This window comes from Lynx canadensis, chromosome B1 (assembly GCF_007474595.2).
Source record: "Lynx canadensis isolate LIC74 chromosome B1, mLynCan4.pri.v2, whole genome shotgun sequence".
Lineage (NCBI taxonomy): Eukaryota > Metazoa > Chordata > Mammalia > Carnivora > Felidae > Lynx > Lynx canadensis.
This window is the reverse complement of record NC_044306.2, coordinates 103044407-103065794: the sequence shown is the minus strand read 5'-3', so window position 1 is coordinate 103065794 and position 21388 is coordinate 103044407. Positions and strand designations below refer to the sequence as shown.

At 37.2% G+C, this 21388-nt stretch overlaps 1 protein-coding gene across 1 annotated transcript in view; it reads right to left on the bottom strand.

Moving 5' to 3' along the window:
- Positions 1-811: 811 nt before the first annotated feature.
- ANXA5 (annexin A5) overlaps positions 812-21388 on the bottom strand; it is a 30403-nt gene continuing 9826 nt past the window's right edge. The window contains exons 3-13 of the mRNA XM_030313144.2: positions 18861-18942; positions 17488-17582; positions 16238-16351; positions 14276-14366; positions 12349-12428; positions 11903-11959; positions 5899-5992; positions 4674-4769; positions 3084-3142; positions 2749-2871; positions 812-1347 (exon numbers count right to left, since the gene is read on the bottom strand). Coding sequence (XP_030169004.1) covers positions 1285-1347; positions 2749-2871; positions 3084-3142; positions 4674-4769; positions 5899-5992; positions 11903-11959; positions 12349-12428; positions 14276-14366; positions 16238-16351; positions 17488-17582; positions 18861-18942 — 954 coding nt within the window. The 3' untranslated portion in view covers positions 812-1284. The remainder of the gene's footprint in view (positions 1348-2748; positions 2872-3083; positions 3143-4673; positions 4770-5898; positions 5993-11902; positions 11960-12348; positions 12429-14275; positions 14367-16237; positions 16352-17487; positions 17583-18860; positions 18943-21388) is intronic.

Sequence of the window (21388 nt, the reverse complement as noted above, 5' to 3'; positions counted from 1 at the left end):
TGCTTCTTTCTAACAGATGTTGCCGGCTTTTTTATCTCAAAGAAGGTAGCAGATGAAAATAGGAAAAACAAGTTAATAATAGGAAAGAGAAAAGTATGCTCTGAATTTTTAGGTTGTTTTATTTTATTTTAATTTTTAGGCTGTTTTAAAATAGCTTTTCTACTAAGCAACTAGCATCCTAAGCATCACCTTAATTGATGCTACATATGCTATAAATCAATCAGAGACCCCTTAACCTCTCTCTCGTTCCACATGCAGAGGGATGCAGCTGCAATTCACGTTTATCACCCAAAAGTCAACTGCAAATTCAGCTGTCAGGTGACACCATTGCCAATGACTAGCTTGGAAAAAGATATCATTGCTGATGGTATTATGCTCAGTGAAAGAACTCAGAGAGAGAAAGACAAATACCATATCATTTCACTCATCTGTGGAATCTAAAAAAAACAAATGAATAAACAAAGAAACAAAAAGCAGCACCAGACCTTAAGTACAGAGAACAAACTGATGGTTACCAGAAAGGAGAAGGACAAAGGGATGGGCAAAATGGGTGAAGGGGAGAGGGAGATACAGACTTCCAGTGATGGAATGAAGAAGTCATAGGAATAAAAGGCACAGCATAGGGAATATAATCATTGGTTTTGTAATAGCGTTCTATGCTAACAGTAGTAGCTACATGTGTGGTGAGCACAGCATGACCTGTAGAGTTGCTGAATCACCATGTTGTACACCTGAAACTAATGTAACATTGTACCAACCATACTCAAATAAAAATGATTTTTAAAAAATTTTTCTGAACACATACAGATAATTCAGGAGGAAGGAAATGTTTATTTTTCATTAATCTTTTGAATGCAATCTTTTGAATTAAACCAGGTTTAATTTAGTAGCAAACTTGATTAGTAACACTTCCAGGAGTTCATAATTTCAAGGCTAGAGTTCCGATTAAGGAAATACGGTTATCAATTTAATATAAATGAAGTTTTTTAAAAAGGCTAAAAGCAGTCTCATCTTTTAAAAGAAAGTATAAATGACACAGACTTTAGACTTTAGTAACATAAGTACACTTCAGTACTATAATAAACAAAGAGAAGGATCTTAACTGAATATCAGAAAGAAGCACCACTATTTTTCTTCTGCAACATGTATGTTTTGGTCATTAGCATACTAGTATGAATAAGGCAATGTGTCAAGCACCAGCATACAGAAAGTGCAGCGAGATGTGAAGGAAGGTCATGGCGGCGGTGGCAGGCACGGCACAGGAATCTCTTTCCAGCTGGTACCTCAGTCATCTTCTCCCCCACACAGCAGCAAGAGGGCTTTCTTATAGTCCCCAGACGTATCACCCTGAAACCCAAATGTACTCCGTTAAGCTCTGTGAGTCACAGAAGTCTCAGAAAATAAAAAACTAAATGTCTGGCAAAAAGTTTTATTCATGTGACTTTTCTCTCAAGTGGATAATCTCTGTGTATGTGACTTTCACATCAGGAATGTTATACCAGGAGTTTCCTACCAATGTAACATATGTTTAATTTCTAATTGCACCCCTTAAAGGCACAGCTCTAAGACAATGAAGTACGCTCTTCTTCAGTTAGTAATACAGAGAACAAGGAAGATTTTACAATGATATTAAAGTCAAGGTTTCTAAACCTCTAAGTTTCTATCATATACTATGTGTCTGGCTAAGGGAGGCAATCCTGGGACTGTGTGGCTGTTATGTCTTTGCTTCAAAGACAGAGGAGCAGGATAAGCTTTACCTCTGCTTATCTCATATACAGATATGTAGGATAATCTTTCAAGCTCAGAGTGCATGCAAGAACTCTCCAGTGTCCTTCAACCCAGCCACACCATACACACACACACACAAAGTTCAAAGCTTGCTCAGTTGAGATCCTGCTTTGCATATAGCCCACTTTCCCCTTTATTAAAAGAAAGAAAGAAGAGAGAGTGAAAAGAGAGAAAGGAAAGAAAGTCAAAAGGCCTTAAGCCAACTTTAAATTTAGGCCACAGTCTCCCTTGCTTTTTTTTTTTTTAATTTTTTTTTTTCAACGTTTTATTTATTTTTGGGACAGAGAGAGACAGAGCATGAATGGGGGAGGGGCAGAGAGAGAGGGAGACACAGAATCGGAAACAGGCTCCAGGCTCTGAGCCATCAGCCCAGAGCCCGACGCAGGGCTCGAACTCACGGACCACGAGATCGTGACCTGGCTAAAGTCGGACGCTTAACCGACTGCACCACCCAGGCGCCCCATCCCTTGCTTTTAAAGAGACAAAAATGATAGTAATACCCAAGCTCTTTACTTATTTCTGATATAACCTGGTTGGTTCTTTCCTGAACTATGAACCAATACCACAGACAAGCTGATAACAGACAATAAAGAAAGGAGGGTCTGATATGGGAGGAAGGAGGAACTAATAAAGACAGCTGGAACTGATAAAAGAGAGAAAGAACAAACACCTTATCATCAGGGGCAGGGGTTGGGTTTGTTGAGTCATCTGTCACCACTACTAAATAATGCTGCTAGGCTCACCAAAAGCCTCAAGCCTTACCAAGAGCCAATCTTTCACTTGGGAGCCATCATCGGGACTTTAGAAAACATTATGCCAAGTTTCATAAGTCATAGCTCTAATTGCACGACTAAAACTGTAAACTTTAAGCAAGAACTGGGTTCTCTCATCCATGTCTTACCTGCTATCTATTGGTCTGCTCTGGATTTCTGAACATAATTTAAAGAAAGATTCTACTACCTTAATCATGGAATAAAGAGAGGTGGCAAAATTCTTCCGGAACTCCTTCCTAATGTTAAACAAATCAATCTCGCTCCTGGACACCACGACTCTGATGAGGGTATGATCATCTGTCCCAGCTCCCTTTAATAAGGAAAAAGAGAGAGGCACATTGTTTAAAAATGTCAAATATGGCATCAAACTCTCCTGAGTTAGGATGAATCAATAAAGTAAAACAATTTGGTAGCATGTTTTAAGGGGAATAAAAAAACCCAAAGTCTATCATTTAAATCATAATAATATACAAAGATAACCAGAAAGATAAATTAGATGGAAGATTCCAGGTATGCACTTACCTTCATAGCATAGTAGAGGGTTTCTGCAAGGTAGGCAGGTATGCTTCGAATAGATTTCACTAATAAAATAAATAATACAACGGTCAGATGCTATTCTGATAGGAAAAGAATTAAGTAATTAAAAACCAAAAGTTGCTTCATGCTTATTGCTCTACTTATTTACAAATATAAAAGTAACATAGGTTAAAAAACTGCTCATTTGCAAGCTGATCTGATCTCCTTATTCGCCAAGTATTTTCTTAGCAACTGGGTTGAGATTTACTTAAAGTTCTGAGTTCTACATAGAAAGGTGTGTAGGACAGGGCACGTGAGTTTTTCAACTCCCCTTTGTTCTATGAGTACCTGTCTGCTATCACAGTTTGGGTGGCCTGGGCTATTACCCACAACTTTCTTCATCTTCAATAAATTATACAGGCATCCTAGAAGTTTTAAATCCAACACATTCAAGCAAATAACACAAGGTAACCACTCTATCTAATCTTCAACAAATCTTAGACTGTCTTTCTATAGTCTTAACCTAGGTATTCTCTCCATATTCTTTAATATCCATGATTTACATAGAGCAGCATGAGACTTACCCAACTCAGTAGAAACACCCAGATAAACGGGTAAGAGAAAAAGAGTATCTTCCCTGAACATATATGTATCTACTCTGTTTCAGGGCTGCTCAGACCTCAGTTGGCTCCACTTCAGAAACTATCCATATGAAAATTTCTTAATATACAGAAATAACAATCCATGAATTGGGGGTTGTGGAGTTATTCTCTCTTTTCCAACACTTAAACAAAACAGTCACCAGTAACTAAAAATGTCATTATGTCAAATCTATTGTAATTATGAAGGGGCTGTCTAAAAGTTTTCTTTTAAAATTCATTAACTGCGGAAGTCAAATCAAAGGCTACTATTAGTGGTGGTTCATGAACGTCATTAGCTTATTCTCCAGACAACAGCACAAAACTTGAGATCAATGCCAAGTACTCAGAACAAACAGCAGACAGGTTCACTCCAAACCCATATGAAAACTAGGGCCACTGGGAGCTCACAAACTAGATTCTCCCTGAATTTAGAGAATATATACTAACTCAGTTCTTCAATGTTTCTAGATCATTCTGAATATTTAGCTGAAACCAATTTCTAAATTAATTTGAAAATAACCATTATTATATCTTCCATCATACAAAAGATACTTTTTCTAACTCAGATTCCAATATCTCAGTCAGCCTCAAAGTTGTGAGGACAGTATTCAAAAGAATACTAAAATTCACAAGAATCTGAAATATTTAAAAGCCTCTGAGATAATGCTCACACTTCAGATTCATAATAAAATAGTCATATTTTTAATGCAGCTTCAAAATGACTTTCAAACAATTGTTTCAGTATTTCCATGGGATTAGATGAACTAACCAGATTAATTCATTTCCAACATCAAAACATACTTTGAATTGGAAATTGAGGAGTTTGCTTCACCCAAATATCATAAGACCTTCTTTTCATAAAGAAAGAAGTGGTTCTTTTCAGATACACCTTCAACTGAATAAATGCCTTAGCTCTTAACACCATAAATTTTATATACATTGTAAAACTACCTACCAACAGCAAGGAGTAGTTGCTCCAAATTACCAGAAGTCTCTCGGTCAATAGTTTCCTCAATTTGGAATCCTGATATAGTCATGTATTTATCAAACACTATAAGAAAGGAAAATAATTTCTTAATCATGTAAAGATAGTTCTGCAAGGAAAGAAGGTATTTACTCCAAGCATGTATTGTTCTACTGAACACAAATCTCCCCTTTTTCCTTGCTGACAGAACCTGGACTTTGTTGTAGAGCCTCAATATGGCAAGCCCTCAACAACGGATTAGAAATGTTCTTTGTTCACTGATTTCCTGGCCTCTACTTACTACTTACAACCAATGAGACCCAAAGGTAAATCTGCTGGAGAGGATTCTGAGAAATTTTTCTTTCCTTATTAAAAAGTGATAAACAGGGGCCCCTGGGTGGCTCAGTTGGTTAAACATCCAACTTGGGCTCAGGTCATGATCTCATGGTTCATGAGTTCGAGCCCCACGTCAGGCTCTGTGCTGACAGCTCAGAGCCCACTTCAGATCCTCAGTCCTCTCTCTCTCTGCCCCTCCCCTGCTTGTGCTCTGCTCATGCTTTCTGTCTCTAAAAAATAAACATTGAAAAAAAAATTTGTTTTAAGTGATAAACAGGTATGATTGGTTTGTCCCTTTCTTCTTGCTATTAAAGTGGTTGATAAATTTGGAGCTTCAGTAGCCATCCTGTGACAATGAGGTACAGAGCATGAGAAAGAAAACCCCAAAATACCAAGGACAGTGGTGCAGAAAAACAAAAAGAGCCCAGATCTTGCCAAATCAGCCAAGGAATGCTACCTACAGAAAAGCCAATTTTTAAAGCCCCGATTAGTAAGGCCACTGAACTCATTCCCACTTGATACCACAAGAACTGATGAATGCCTGGAGATGAGGTCATGCATCCCACTACTTAGGAGGAAATACTGAAGTGAACCACACACAGCTCAGTGATTTGTGACAATGAGAGTGACAATCTAGAGGCCTAGCTCCCTCCTCACCCTCTGATTGCAAAGGGGGAACTAAGGATCTCTAGTTCTGTAAACACAAGAGCAGCAAAGAGAATTGTGAGATTTCTCATGGCTACCAAAAGGAAGAAATACAAAAACTGATTCACTCAGTAAGTGTCTGTTAAACAGTACATATTTTGGCACACTGGCTCCTGTACTTTCAAAATTAACCAAAGTACGTACCAGCAGCATACACATTTTTTTTTTCACTCACCCCTTCTCAAATGAGACACACTTCGTGTTCCAAAGATGGTGATAAACTTTTCTTCATCTGTCCCCCATTTCAGTTCTCCAGCTTGAAACAAAGCCTGTGAAAATTTCAACCTCAATTAGTATATTGTCCCTCCCTCTCATTTCCAGGTTCTGAATCATACCTGTGTTTTATTCCCTGTACGTTAATGTGCCTGATTCACCATCTTACACTTTTCATTTCTGTTTCCTAAACTCAATGAGGTGAGTATGGAGCTACTTTGGAGCTTGCCACTGAACAGTGCCACAGATTAGTGAGTCAAAGGAATAAAGCACAACAATGGGGCAAGGTTAAACGGTCTCAAAATGTCTACCATGCTGTGTCTTTCAGGGGCAATGGTGTGGTTGGCAGAAATTTCTGATCACTTCACTCTTGACACATCCACTTACAGACTGGGAAAGAATTTAACTAGAAGCTAAATGGTCTACATTTTCTCTTTTGCTTACTCAGCAGCTATTCAGGAACACATGATAAAAAAATAAACTCCATATTTTCCCTTTTCAACTGCAGTTTAACCAAAACTAGCTACAAAGAGCTTTCACATTTCTAAAAGATCACAATGGGGGTGGGGGGTGAGCCTGGGTTGCTCATTCAGTCAAGTGTCCGACTCTTGAATTCAGCTCAGGTCATGATCTCAGCATTCGTGGGTTCAAGCCCCAGGTCGGGCTCTGCACTGAAAGCATGGGGCCTGCTTGGGATTCTCTGCCTCTCTCTCTCTCAAAAATAAACAAATGCACATTTAAAAAATAAAATAAAAATAAATGATCACAATGACTTTTTTAAAGGTTGGGGGTAGATCACAACACTTGGCATACAGCAGGCAATTAACATATACTTGTTGAATAGTTTGTCCAGATTTACTTCTTAAATGGAGACTATATGGTTTTTAGTATTCATATAATTGCTAAAAAAAATAAAATAAAATTATATATAAACATCATCATTAAACCTGATCCCACTTACTGAGATGTGGATAATTTATTAAAACCCAATGCATCAATCTTTAAAATGTCTATACTACCCTTTTATTCATTTCCAGGTAAGTATACCTATTAAGCCAAGACAAATGCAATCTGCTGAGCCTTCAGCTGCCTTTATGCTCACAAGTGGCATACCACATAAGGACAGAAGGTGATGAGATCACAGCACGTGTTTAGATGTAGAAATTTTGATCATAGTGTGTTTAAAAATGTAGATTATGGTAAGATAGATCTAGTTTTTGTTATATTTCCAGGAAATTTTAAAAAATGAGTCACATCTTTACACTCAATTTTGAAAATGATTTATTTTAATGATAAAAATAAATAATACCAATCCTGGTCATGCGAGCATGTTCTTCAGAACTGAAAAGAGTTACAACGAAAGTTGTGCAAGTATCTAAATTTTAGAACTACATCATGGTGTTATAGACCTGTCTTAAAATAACTTTTAAACCTAATTACAAAAATAACACATGTTCACTGAGAAATTTTATATAACAAAAGAAAAAAAACAAATAAGAAAAAAAATTACCATGAATGCCAATATCCTAAAGATATCGGTTACTACCTCTACAACATTTTCTACACATAGATAAGATATACATACACATTGACATCTAAAAGAGGGGGTGCATTCTACACAATCCTGCAAGCATTACTGAAGTACTCCTTTCTGAACAACTATTCCATATTTCTAGAAATTTTCTCTAGCAGGTATGGCAGAGTTAGGCCTGTAATATGGAAATAATTTGCAAAATGGCTATTTAAAATCTCTTGGAGTGCCTCGGTGGCTCAGTTGATAAAGTGTCCGACTTCAGCTCAGGTCATGATCTCACAGTTTGTGAGTTTGAGCCTCACATCAGGCCCTGTGCTGACAACCCAGAGCCTGGAGCCTGTTTCGGATTCTGTGTGCCCTTCTCTCTCTGCTCCTCCCCTTCTCACACTCTGTCTCTCTCTCTCTCAAAAATAAGTAACATTAAAAAAAAATAACTAGAATCTCTTAATTTTCTTAAAAGAATTATGTTTTAGATCAATACATATTCTAAAACTACTGAGTAAATCATATGCAGTAATGATAATCTTCACATGGAATAATGATTTTAAAAAAAGTTTTTTTAATGTTTATTTATTTTTGAGAGAGAAAGAGAGAGAGAGCACAAGCAGAGAAAGGGCAGAGAGAGAGAGGGAGACACAGAATCCGAAGCAGGGTCCAGGCTCCAAGCTGTCAGCATTAGAGCCCAACGCAGGGCTCGAACTCAGGAGCCATGAGATCATGACCTGAGCTGAAGTCAGATGCTCTACTGACTGAGCCACCCAGGCGCCCTGGAACAATGATTTTTTAAAGTTTTGGTTTTGTCTTGTTTGAATGTAAGAGTCCTTTCTTCTAAATGAGGATGGCAAATATCCACGGAGCTGCTCTGGATGAAGGACCCTCACACCTTTTCATCCTCCCCTCTTCCCTCAGAGTGGGCTTTACAGTTTAGCTAAGTTTGATAACCCCTGGTTCAGTGCAAAGGTTTTAGAGTCAAAAAGATTTGGTCCTTGTCCTTATCTGTGAGATCTTAGATGAGTTACTTAATCTCTTCTTGAGTCTCAGTGTTTTCACCTACAGAGTAGGAATAATATTTCTACAGAGGCGTTAATGCAGATTATGTAATTTATATAATGACTACATCAAATAGTATCAGGTCATCAAAAGCAGATACTCGGTAAACATTGATTCCTTCTCCTTCCCCTCTCTTCCCCCTCCTTCCCCTAAGAGCATAGCTTTTTCTCTATGAGCATGAAACAAGAATTTAGAGTGGGGGGTGGGGGGAAGAGGTAAAATCAGTTTAAAGCATTAAAAATGTAAGAGAGTGGATTATCTACAAAATGTTAATTTCCCAGGTGAATGACTCACTGTGACTTATCAAATTCCTGAAACAGAATGAATCCTCTTAGCGCCAGGTATCGGTAGAGAAAAAATTTGAAAGCTTATAAAAGGGCCAAGTGCCCTTTGTTTGTCTCAGCTTACTCTCAATTAAGAAATCTTAAATTCCCATTAGTGAGAACAGTCCAGCTGCCCTTGCTACAAGAATTAGGTGTGTTCTGTTTCCTAAGGATGAAAGGATAATTATTTTTAACAGGCTGAATTAGTTAATGATAATACATTTCAAAGAATCAAAAACTGGGGTGCTTGCGTAGGTCAGGTGGTTAAGCATGGGACCCTTAATTTTCGCTCAGGTCATGATTTCCTGGTTCACGAGATTGAGCCCCCTATCAGGCTCTGTGCTGACAGCATGGAGCCTGCTTGGGATTGTCTCTCGCTTCTTCTCTCTCTGCCCCTCCCTGCTCATACTCCCTCTCTGTCTCAAAATAAATAAATTAAAAAAAAAAAAAAAAAAGAATCAAAGACTGATGGCCCGTATAGCATGTTCTATGTTGTTCCTAATCACCGAAAGTGTAAAGAAAACCTGGATTCTATTTCAGGGATATTTTAAAGTAACTTCATAAGACAGTTTTCAGAGGTATAAAGTTTCCCCTTCAGGGTTCTGAATGGTCATATCTTCTGCACAGCAGTTAAGTGACACCTATATAGACCTGGTACTCAAAATGTGGTCCCAGAACCACAGAGGTATCACCTGAGAGCTTGTTAGGAATACAGAATCCCAGGCTCCACCCAGACCTACTGAATCAGAATCTGCTGTTTTAAGGACATCCCCAGGTGATTCACATGCACTTAAAAGTTCAAGAAGCAATGCTATACACTGAGTACTCTGAGGAGAGAAATCAATGAAATTGAGGTAAAAATGCACTGTTTCCACTCCCTAGCCTCACACTGCAGCAATGCTCTTATTACATCACCAGCTATGCTGAGAAATCAGCCTACTGCTAATGTAAGACTCACTGCATTCATCTGAGACTACTAGAGTTGGCTTCTTCTACAGTGACCACTAAAAAGCATCTAGCACTCCTACTCTTGAGAGTAGGAGTATGAGAATCACATTGTTTCTTACAAAACCCACAAATAATTAATGCTTGGAAAGCAATAAGGTCATTTCTAACAGTCAGGAGTACAGGTTTGAAGGGATGACTAGAGCTTTCTCCTCAAGGAGCCAAATTTCTTCCTTCAAGAATACAGAGTTAAGCTAGACCTGTGCTTCAAATCTATATTTAATAAACCTTTTACATGGTACAGGAATCAAGGGAAAGGAACTAACAGGTAAAAACACAGACTGTTGTCTAGTTGAAAGAGAAAGAGCTTGAGGGTTAGACTGGCACAGGTATGAATCCAGCTCCACTAGTCAGTGGGAACCATGGGATTGATTCTCAAATCCCTGAGCCTCGGTTTCCTTATGGATAAGAGGAAAATCATCCCCTCTACTTCACAATTATGTACTAATCCATTCACCAGTTATATACTGAATGCCTACTAAATACTAGATCCAGAGGATACAAACCAAACTGACAGCTCAGAATGCCCTGGGTAAGCAGACAAGTGAATAGGCAGCTTCAATATAAGTTGGGAGATTCTACAGTCTTTCCTAAGGGCACCTGACATACACTTCGAGGGGTCAGGCAGGGAGACCTGAAAAGTAGCTAACCTGAAGACTGCCTCCTGAAGAGGAAATAGTCAGGTGAATGGGTGGAGGAAGGGGCAGGTGGAGAAAGAAAGCAAGAGAGGCTGGAGGCATAAGAAAGCAAGGGATAACAAAGAGGCTTATAAACCATATTTAGGGCTTGAACTTTACTCTGAATATAATGGATCCACTGAAGTTTTAATGTTTTATATAGGGCTGTGATACAATAGGTTTGCATTTTATGGAGGACAGACAGTAAGGGAAGCATCAAATACTGCATAGACAGTCCTCAGTAAATGATCATTTGCTTTCCTTCTGTCTCCAGCTAGACAAAAAGATGCTAACATTCCAAAGCCATTACAAAATCAACCCACCCAAAAGAATACTAACGCCTTCTCTATCCCATTACCAAAGTCAGATTACACATCCAGTGGTTGTTTCATAGAGAAGTCAACTGGAGGAGTGAATATGACCCTTCCTTTTTCAATGGTGTAGGACCAACAATCAAAATTGTATATTGAAACATGTGACCAGAGAGACAGGACTATGGTATATGATTCTAGGAATGCAAATAATTCTTTCATTACCAATTTCCAGTTTTCTACTCTCATGTTTCAAAAATTTCCTAACACTATTTCCTACATTTAATTACTTATGTTTTTTTTAAGTTTTTTTATTTTAATTCCAGTATAGTTATCATGCAGTGTTATATCAGTTTCAGGTGTACAATATAGTGATTCAATAATCCTATATATTACTCAGTGCTCATCATGACAAGTATACTCTTTAATCCCCTTCACCTATTTCACCCATCCTCCCACCCTCCCATTCACCTCCCCTCAGGTTACCATCAGTTTGTTTGATTACTTATTAACCACAGTAAGACTATACTGGGGTTTAAAAGCCATTTGAGTATAGAATTTCATTTGGGAGTCACTAAAAAGCAGCTGACAAGACAATAATCCTATTCAGAATTCTATCAAAAGAAAGGTGGGTGAATTCCCAAGTACTACAATAACTTGTAATCTATGTATTCAGAAACCATTTATCACTAAAACACCTTATTTTCTCTTTTTTATTCTCTCCTGTCAAGACACCTACTGCCTCACTGGCAGTGGAATCAATAATACCTGTGCTTTTTGGTAAAATTATCTATTTTGTGAATTTCCATAATCACACAAAAAATACCATATCTAGGTGAAATTCACTATATGTAATTCATTTCATTTCATTTCAGTTTGGGGACAAAATATTTTACTGGCCAGATCAAAATCAGAGAAATATACTTACATGGGTCTTATGATTTATATAGGGCCCATAAATAAGATTATTTTAGATGCTATCACAATATATATTATGATTTTCCATTAGCGTGGATTCTTTTTTCATTTATATGTCATTATAAAGTCACCACATATCACATCTCACCTGAGCATCTTGTTCAACTTGTGCTTCATCAATTCTAGCATCAGGGTCTCTATTAGCCTTTAAGAGATAATATCACATTATTGAATTACATGAGCATTTTTATTCAAAAGGCAAATTGATTCCACCTGATGGTTGTGCACACAAAGCTCTTTCTCTTAGGAATAATATGATTTTAAGATACCAATTTACAATATTTCACTCCTCACACAGCAGTGTCTAAAACCAATTTGACCCTCTTGATTTTAAATCCTATGAATGAAAGAGAATAGTGATAACTTAAAAAAGCAAACAAACAAACCTGTAAGTTAGCTAGCTATTAAAAGTTTAGGTCAGATATTCTGAAACACAAACACAGGCAAGCAAGTACTAGAAATCTATTTAACTGGATTCAGACCAGTCCAGCTTCAGATATTTAATCAAACTGTAAAATATTATCCACCCAATACCTGAAGGAGAACCACCAACATCCTCTGGTAGTACCCTGATGTATCCCCAACCACGTCATCTTCCAGGCTTGAGCCATATTCTGTAACAGAATTATTTCATACTTATTTATAGCTTCTTTCAACTAAAAAAAGATATCCTGCCCCATTAATCAAATAGAAGAGACATAAAGAAAGAAATACTTGATTAGTATAAATGTTCTCTACTCCACCTCTGAGTGCTCTAAAGACTAAAGGCAAATGCTTTAGGAGTGGCTGGTAGAAAACATATTAAAGTCTCCCAAAAGTTCTCGATTCAAGCTAAAATCCATGACTCAGCCATTTAGAAATGCTCTCAACCAATGCAGTTATGTAGACAAGCGATGGTACAGGAAAGCCTCCAAAACACAACTGATCATAATTTTAAACTTTGTATTGCTTTCTTTCAAATGTTTTACATAATTAGTTTCCAAAGAAGCTCTTCTATAATCTAAAATTCTGAGTTGTTTTTTTTTTTTCTTCTGGCATGGCAATTCTTTCCCCTAATAAGATATTTTCCCTCTATAGCAAATAAAGTTAATAGCAGTGATATTTTAAAACATGCCCCTTCCTGCCTCTATTTCCAGTTATTTAACATAATGCCATAGTAAAGAGGAGAACTGGTATCTACAAAAGTCTACAAGCCCTTTTCACTAACTTTCAAACAGCTGCTATTGAAGACAGCTCAAAGACACTTAAATACTTAATCATTATCTGAAAGCAGACAAACGTTAAAAGCTTGGCACTATTTCTAAAGGTCTAAAAGCTCTAGGGGTGCTTGGGTGGCTCAGTCAGTTAAGCATCTGACTTCAGCTCAGGTCATGATCTCACAGCTGTGAGTTCGAGCCCTGCAACAGGCTCTGTGCCAACAGCTCAGAGCCTGGAGCCTGCTTCAGATTCTGTGTCTCCCTCTCTCTCTGCCCCTCCTCTGCTCACTCTGTCTCTCTCAAAAATAAATAATAAAACATTAAAAAAAAAAAAAACCCTCAAATGTGATTTTCTGCTGTTAAGATACATGTATCCCCTCTGCCTTAGTGGTTGGGACCTATCCAACTGTAAAAAGAGAAGCAGGAAAGAAATATCCAGCACTGAATAGGTAACTATTCAGTTGCTATAAATTTCACACTGTTCTGACTTGCTGAGTTACAACATAATCTCCAAGATTAATAAACTAATTCCAAGATAGGGACCCATTTTCCTAGCTGAAGGCATTCATCTTGTTGGTCTGTTGACTAGGCTGACCATCTGGATAGTCTGCTCCTGCTCAGTCAGGACAAAGAGTCTGATACAGAAACTTTGAGGAGGTGAGAAAAGAACACTCTACCTTTACTTTTTATTTCATCTTCTTGGTTCCATTCACATTCAGATTGAAATACAGATTATTTTTTCACACACAAAAAGGTACACCAAGGCAAAAAATTAAAATGCAGAGTATTCAAGCGTTACCATTAGCTAAAATGACACGTTTACTCAAACATTTTTATCAATTCCAATTTGGACACAGTTTCTTTTCCAAAATTCCAAAAGGGCCTTTTAGAGAACTCTTAACTTCTAGTAACTTAAAACTAATTTTCTCCAGGAAGCAAACCCACATCCATCTTGAAGTTAATGTAAAAGAAAAGCAAACTGTAGGTCTCTATGCTAGTTGCAAGTTCAAAGTAAAAGTAAACTTCCATCTTCATCAGAAGATTCTCCTAAGTACCAAAACAAATACAGGTATAGTAAAAAGCAGTCTTTTCTTCACTGAAGAAGAAAACTATCTTGAATTGTTGCTCAGTCATTCATTCACGCACCCATTCCTCTAGCAATCATGTACAGCCTGCCTCCTGTAATTGTGAAGAACTGTGCTCACTTTAGAAAAGTGAAAAAATGACAGTGGAGATGAAGAGGAAATAACATTCAAAACACTTACCTTCTTCGTAGACTTGTTTTATGGCTCTCAGTTCTTCAGGTGTCCTCGAAGCAATAATTTCTGTCAGTACCTTTTCATTTGTCCCAGCTCCCTGTTTGGAAATTTATTTTTAATAGAGAAAATATGTTAATAAGATGAAAGAAATTTATTTTCTAGAATAGATGTTACCCAAATTGCATAATTACATAAATATAACATATAAACTATCCAATATCATATTCATTTCTCTGTATACAAGTTCTATTAGTTATAGAAAGAAAAAATTTCAAATTAATTTTTTCTCCAAAGACATGTTTTTCCTTTTTGGTCTAATGAAAAACAATGGTTATTGCATGTGTGTGTGTGATATACGACATGTAACAGATTCTACAAACTCGTAATCATATCAGTTTCACTCCAAATAGTCTAAAAGCACATGCGAATGAACATGAAATTAAAAAGACTAAAATAGTAAAAATGAAAACTCTACGTAAATTTACAAGGAGGAGCAGTGATACTTAAACAATCTGTACCTCAAAACATAAACCCTCTACCTCAAATTAAATTCTCAGTGGAATTTCTGAAGGGAAATTCTATACCAAAGGAAATAATAAATGTAGCATTGCTTAGTTATTAGGAACTAGATCAGTACAAAAGAATTAAAATGTGCTTTCTGGATTTTAGGAAAATACAGTTGACCTTTGAACAATGTGGGGGTTAGGGGCAATGACCCCATCCCCAAGTCAAAAATCTGTGTATAACTTTTGACTCTCCAAAAACGTAACTTAGTAGCCTACTGTTCACTGGAAGCCCTGCTGATAACATAGAGTCGATTAACACATATTCTGTATGCTATATGAATTATATATTGTATTATTACAATAAAGTAAGCTAGAGAAAAGAAATGTTATCAAGAAAATCATAAGGCAGAGAAAATGCATTAGCTATACTGTACTATAACAAATCAATGTATACACAGTTTAAACCTGTGTTGTTCAAAAGTCAACTCTAATTTTAGTTGGTTTTCCTTTTTCTGATTATAAAAGTCGTATCTAAATTAGAAGATACAGGAAACAATAGAGCTGAATTTAATTTTAAAAGATAGCATATTTGAGTCTTACTCTCTTTATATCTGTTTCTTTCCCAAAAACCAAGCACTGAAAAATCTACGTTTATGCTCTGGCAGAATTTCAATTACTGCTGAGATTTCAGAAGTACTCTGCAAAAAGGCCCTTTTTCAATAACTTGAGATTTTGTTTATTCCAAAAGAAGCACTATAGAAAAACAAAGAGAAAAAGCACAGAAAGCCTCCTAACTTGATAAGCCCCCTTCTTTCTTCCACTCCATCAGTAAGAATCCCTGTGCTACATTATCTCCTTGTTGTTAAATCTCACTTTGCCCATTCAAAATCTACTACCAATTGTACTATTTCCTGCCCCAAAGATCGAAACAAAGGTTTTAATGTAATCATATTTATACAATATTCCAAACATCAGTCAAGGGAATACACATTTAGTTATTTGCTACAATGAAATTATAACAAGTCTACCAGCTACTATTTTAGCATTATCCTAATTTAGTATTTAGAAGTACTACAGGAAAGAAGGAAAGGGTATTAGAAAATCTTTCCTATATGAAAATTTGCTCTGTAGCTTTATTTTTTTTAACCTAAAATCATTAACAACATTGTTATTTCATAATCAGGAATTTTAAAACCCATCTCAAAATCAGAAAACAGGCATGAAAATATAAAAAGCTATAAAAATATTAAAATTTTAAATAACCACTACTACTGAGTTAACTATACAAAAAGATTAAATGATACACTTGTAATTTTCTCCCTCCTTTTCTTCTTATTGCCTCCTACACAATTTTGTCCCCCAAGAAACCCTCACAGAAATATCTCAAAAAATTATAAATGTAATTACCAACACAAAATAATATCATTCATGACAGGAATGTCCCTCTCAGTAAACGTTTTACCTTAAGAGCATGCTTTAGTTCATAGGCATCATAAAGCCGAGAGGGTTTCATCAGAGCCACGATTAATTTTTCAAATTTTCCAGTCAGTTCTGATTTCAGGTCATCCAGAAGATCCTAAGTCACAGAAAATACAAATGTGCTAAACAGGCAGAAATTTTAAGGAGATTCTTCTTAAATATAAAACGTAGCCCTTTACTCTAATGAATTGTTTATATTGCCATCTCCAAGTAGAAAAAGGCACGAGTTAAACAAATCCCCATAGTTTTGAATATGCACCTTTGACCTATGACCTAAAGCTTATGCTAAAGCAAAGCCACTTCTGTATCAAGGCATTTGTTCTTATGAGATGTTTTTCTTAACATCAATAGTTAAAAAATGAAAACTCTTAAAAAGTAGGTTAGAGGTATTTTTAAAATGTTGTTCTGAGAAATGTGTATCTTTAAAAACCATTTCCCCAAAATAAAATCATAAATGCATTTTTACAAATGACAAAATCTGGCTTATCATAACTATACAAAACAATTTTTTCTCTCAGTATCAAATAATATTTTAATACATAAGGAATTATGTTTACAATTATGCTCCTGACCACTGAGAGACAGCTGCTACTATGGAGAAATTGTGTATATAATGATGAAAACAAAAGCAGTAGTCCCTACCCATTTCCGTGTCAGCACACAGGCAACTAGAAATTATATTTAGAATACTTTTTGTGTGTGTGCTTTGCATTTATTTTGCAATGAAATGATGAACACAAATTTGCAGAATAACAAAACTGTGTTTAAATAGGCAATAATTCATTTAAATAACAAATGTGATTTTTATGTTAAATTGTTAATCAAATAAGAGCATTTAAATCAATGAATTAGAAGCTCCTTTATTAAGATACCACTCCAAAAGGGAACTGAGACCGTGACCGCGTCACAACAAAACATACTGTAATACAGGTTCACACCTAGAAACTAGATAATAAGACAGTCCTCAGGGGGGAAGCAGAGAAGGTTAGAGGCAGCTATCACCTTGGGATCGTGGGGCACTTGCCTTGCATCAAGCAAGGAAAAACAATTATGAGGATAAGTTGGGTGAGCACTGTAAACCAACAGCTGATATTAAGAAACTAAAAAAGAAAAAGGAATAGTAAAGTCAGAATAACAAAATGATGTTAACAAAAGAATACTAATAGAGTTCAAACTAGTCTTAAAATCATAGAGGGGCTCTACATTCTAACTTAGGATGAAGTGCAGTCTTACCCTGCCAAACAGAGTTTTAAAAGCTGTGGCGATTTCCTGACGTTGAGCATTGCTTCGGGATGTCAACAGAGTCAAGATGCTCTCCTCATCGGTGCCTGCAATTTATGTTCAAAAATTATATCTTGGCTCCCACACACCCACTGTCTCAATAACCTTTGTGACCAGCCCCGCCCCGGTCACTTCCTTACCTTAAGAAACAGATTTTATTAAATAATTTATTAAACTATAAAATGTATAATTTATAACATGTTATATTTTCAATATAAACTACCCCCTATTCTTGACGCATTTTTGTGAAGTAGGAAATACTCCTGAGTTGTTAAAAACTTAGTGCATTGAGTTTTCTTGCCACAGATAGTTACTCAAATAATGGCTATTCACAAGGCACAATTGTTGGGTGTTACAGGAGATTAAGAGGGGAGGAAAATAGATCCTGGTTTCAAGTTCTAATTTAGGGTAAAAAGAAAAAAGAAAACACAGAGACAACCTTGAGCTAAGGCAGAATGTGACAAATGCCTCAGGAGAGGTCTAGGTGTTAAATGGGGTTTCAAAGGAGGTTCTCATAGTCGACAGGTGGAAGGAGGTTTGGGAAAAGCTTCATGGAGAAGGTGACCCCCTAAAGAGTCTTGAAGGATGGAAGAGTTTTGTCAGGCAGTGATGTAAGGAAGGAGGATAGGCTTTTAGGATGACAGAAAAGCTCAGCAGTAGGAACATAGGACTTTCACAAATAGCAGATAATACAAGGAGTGCTAATGTGAGCTGAGTCCGACAAAGTGCGCTGGGATACTAAGGAAGGCCTTGCACAGCCAGAAAGCTAACGCTAATCCTGCTATGACAGGAAATCTCACAAGATGTTCAGCATGGGAAGTGATGGGGTCAAAGTCAAGTGTGGAGAAGGCAGATCCCCACACATAGACACTAGCGCAGAAGGAGGCTGAGGATGGTGGATGAATTTTGTCTAGAAATCCTCGAGATGAGAGGTTTATTACACGTAGCTAGAGAGGAGTCCAGGGAAAGAGAAGACAACTGAATGCAAGAAGCCTGCAGAACCAGACAGCTGATTGGGCAAAGCAAACAAAGACCTGCAGAGCTGACCACTCAGGAATATCTGTTTATCTACTCAATCAGCTGCCTTCCAGGTAAACCTGAAAAGTTGAAAAACAAAGGGGCTGGATTTAACTTTCTGTTCAGTTCTAGAGATGGATTATATTGTATATCAGTCATACTATTTTGTTACTTTCACCTATCTTTTCTCTTTCTACACATTTCAGATAAAAACATTCTAAAATTAATCTTATTGTAAGTCAGCGACTTTTTGTTTGGAAAAACAAATGTCATGTTTTTTTTAAGAACAAAAGAAAGGTTGAATTTACCCAGGCCTTTCATGGCCTTCCGAAGAGTTTCTGCATCAGCCCGCTCATCAAATCCAGGGAAGGGAGTCACAGTGCCCTTAACCTGAGACAGGAAACACAGTGATATTATTCATGGCATGACTAATATGACAAAGCAAATGACATACAGAGCAAGCCATTGCTCTATATCATGCTCAGTCTTTAAATAAATTTCCGTTTGATAACCCCATTTGAAATGGGAAGAGGACCACTTACAGTTTGGATTAGCAGGACCAATTCAGTACATGAGCTATCCTGGCCCACCTGCAATACCATTAATGGGAAGTCTGGCTCCCAAGGCTCTCCTCCCAGGGGCATCGCCCCCAGTGATCAAGCCCCAGTGATACCGCTTGATTCTCAGAGGGCACTTCCTTGCAGGATTCCTTCCATTAAGTCTCTTGCCACTTTGCTTGAGAAGCATGCTAAACCTGCATTAAAACTCGATGTCCTAACCTAGACACTCAACTCCAAGCAATGTTCTTACTGCATAATTTTAAACCTAGTCCTGTTTCTGAAAAGATGTTTGGTAATTCATATGCCAAATCTTTAAATTTATAGCTTTATATATAAAGTATACTGGAAGACATTCTTCAAAAGGTTTCCCATTATACTTACTTTGCCATATGTGTAGTGCTTTTAATCATCAAAATATTTTAGTATTTCCCCCTCAAAATTTGTAATAGCACTAGTTCTTTACAATCAGAAGGCTTTATGAATACTCAGTCATAGATTTTTATGTTCTGATGAAAGGAGGATGCCACCATTTACTTTACTAATAAATGTTTTTGAAGTCCTTCAAAACTCCTATTAAGGTTCTATCTAAAACTGAGGAAAAATCAGTTATAAGGGGGAAGGGGTTGATAATACTTGTCTGGTTTATAATCATGCGTGTTTTATTATGAATGCATGGAAGCACAATCACCTACAAGGAAAAAATTTCTGACAATTTCACATGGTTCAACATAATTAGAAGGAACAATAGGTTGAGAGAGAAATTAATCAAGATTTGAGAAAATGGTCCTTCAAAACTGGCATGGACTTTGAGGCAAACTTTTAAGTAAACTCTCAGAGACATCTTCCATGACATGCTGAAAACCCTCTTATACTGTATTTTAACAATTCAAATAAACAGCATGAAGTTGAAAAAAAAAAAAAAAACTGGCATGGATTGGGAAAGCCATATCTCTCAGGTCAAACTGCAGTCTCCCTCTGTTTAGTGGGACCACTTCAAATTGATTATGAAAACACCATCAATATATCATCATAAAAAATTAATAAATACCAACGGTTCTCTCAATGGTGAGAACTTAGGATATACAGATGACTTAGTTCACCAGTCTGTTTATTCATTCACTCGATAACCATTCTTTGAATGCTTTCCACATGCCAAGTATTGTACTAATCACTAGGAAAAAGTGATGATGTCTAAAATCAAAAGGAAATGAAAGGTACATAGTTAACAAGTGCAGTTGAGTACACACACACACACACACACACACACACACAGGTTTCATCAGGGTACATATACACATAAAGGAGGGACTCAGCTGGGAAGGATGCAAAGAAATCAGAAAAACTTCCCAAAAAATGTTTTCAAAGTTGCCTGTGATTTTCCAAGGCAGGTTCAGGAAAGTAGAGAAGTACAGGGAGGTGTAGTCCAGCATGCATGAAAACATGAAAGAATGAAAAAATCTGGTGCTTTGGACACAGGGTTAAGAGTTTGAACAGACTGCAACAAGAAGTGTTTACATAGATAAACAAATGAGGGGAAGGTCTTGGTGGGGGGTGAGGAGGAGCTGGAAAGCCACTGTAATAAGTGCAGACTTCATCCTGTAGGCAAGGGGAAGTCATAGAGGATCACAGAGGACATCTACATGGGGAAGAACAACATCAATTCTGCACAGTAATATTACTGGGTCCGCAATGGAGACAACAACAGAATGGACTGTGCAAGAGTGGAGATAGGGACACTATTTTAAAAACAACTAACACAGGAAGAAGATAAGACCTGATCGAAGTAAGGAGCAGTGGAAATGTAAAGGAAAAGGACATGGGAAGGAGCAGTGGACATAGAACAGGATCAAGGCAGAAGGGAACCAACTGCAATGATTCCTCTCTTGGATGGGGAATAGGATCACTGGTTTTACATTTCTCCCCAGTAGGCATACTGGAAGAGAAACAGGCTTTGTCAGTTACCAGGGCACACTGGTGGTAAGTGGAGCTGTGTGAGAAGGCTATCACAGAAGCAATATTAGTGGGGTGGAAAGGAGGGCTGGCAGAGAAGGGAAGGTCACCTACAATCATAATGGCAGCTAATATCTGCTGAGTGTAGCAATGGGTCAGGCACAGTGCTCAGAGCTTCTCACGGATCATCTCACTGAAACTTCATTTTACCTCAGAAAGGCTTAAAGAATCAACCAAGGGACCAGGAAGCAAGTACCAGAGCTGGTACTTGAATACAGGCCATGGGACTGGGGGCTACTAATCATGAAGCTGCCTAGCCTCCCAAA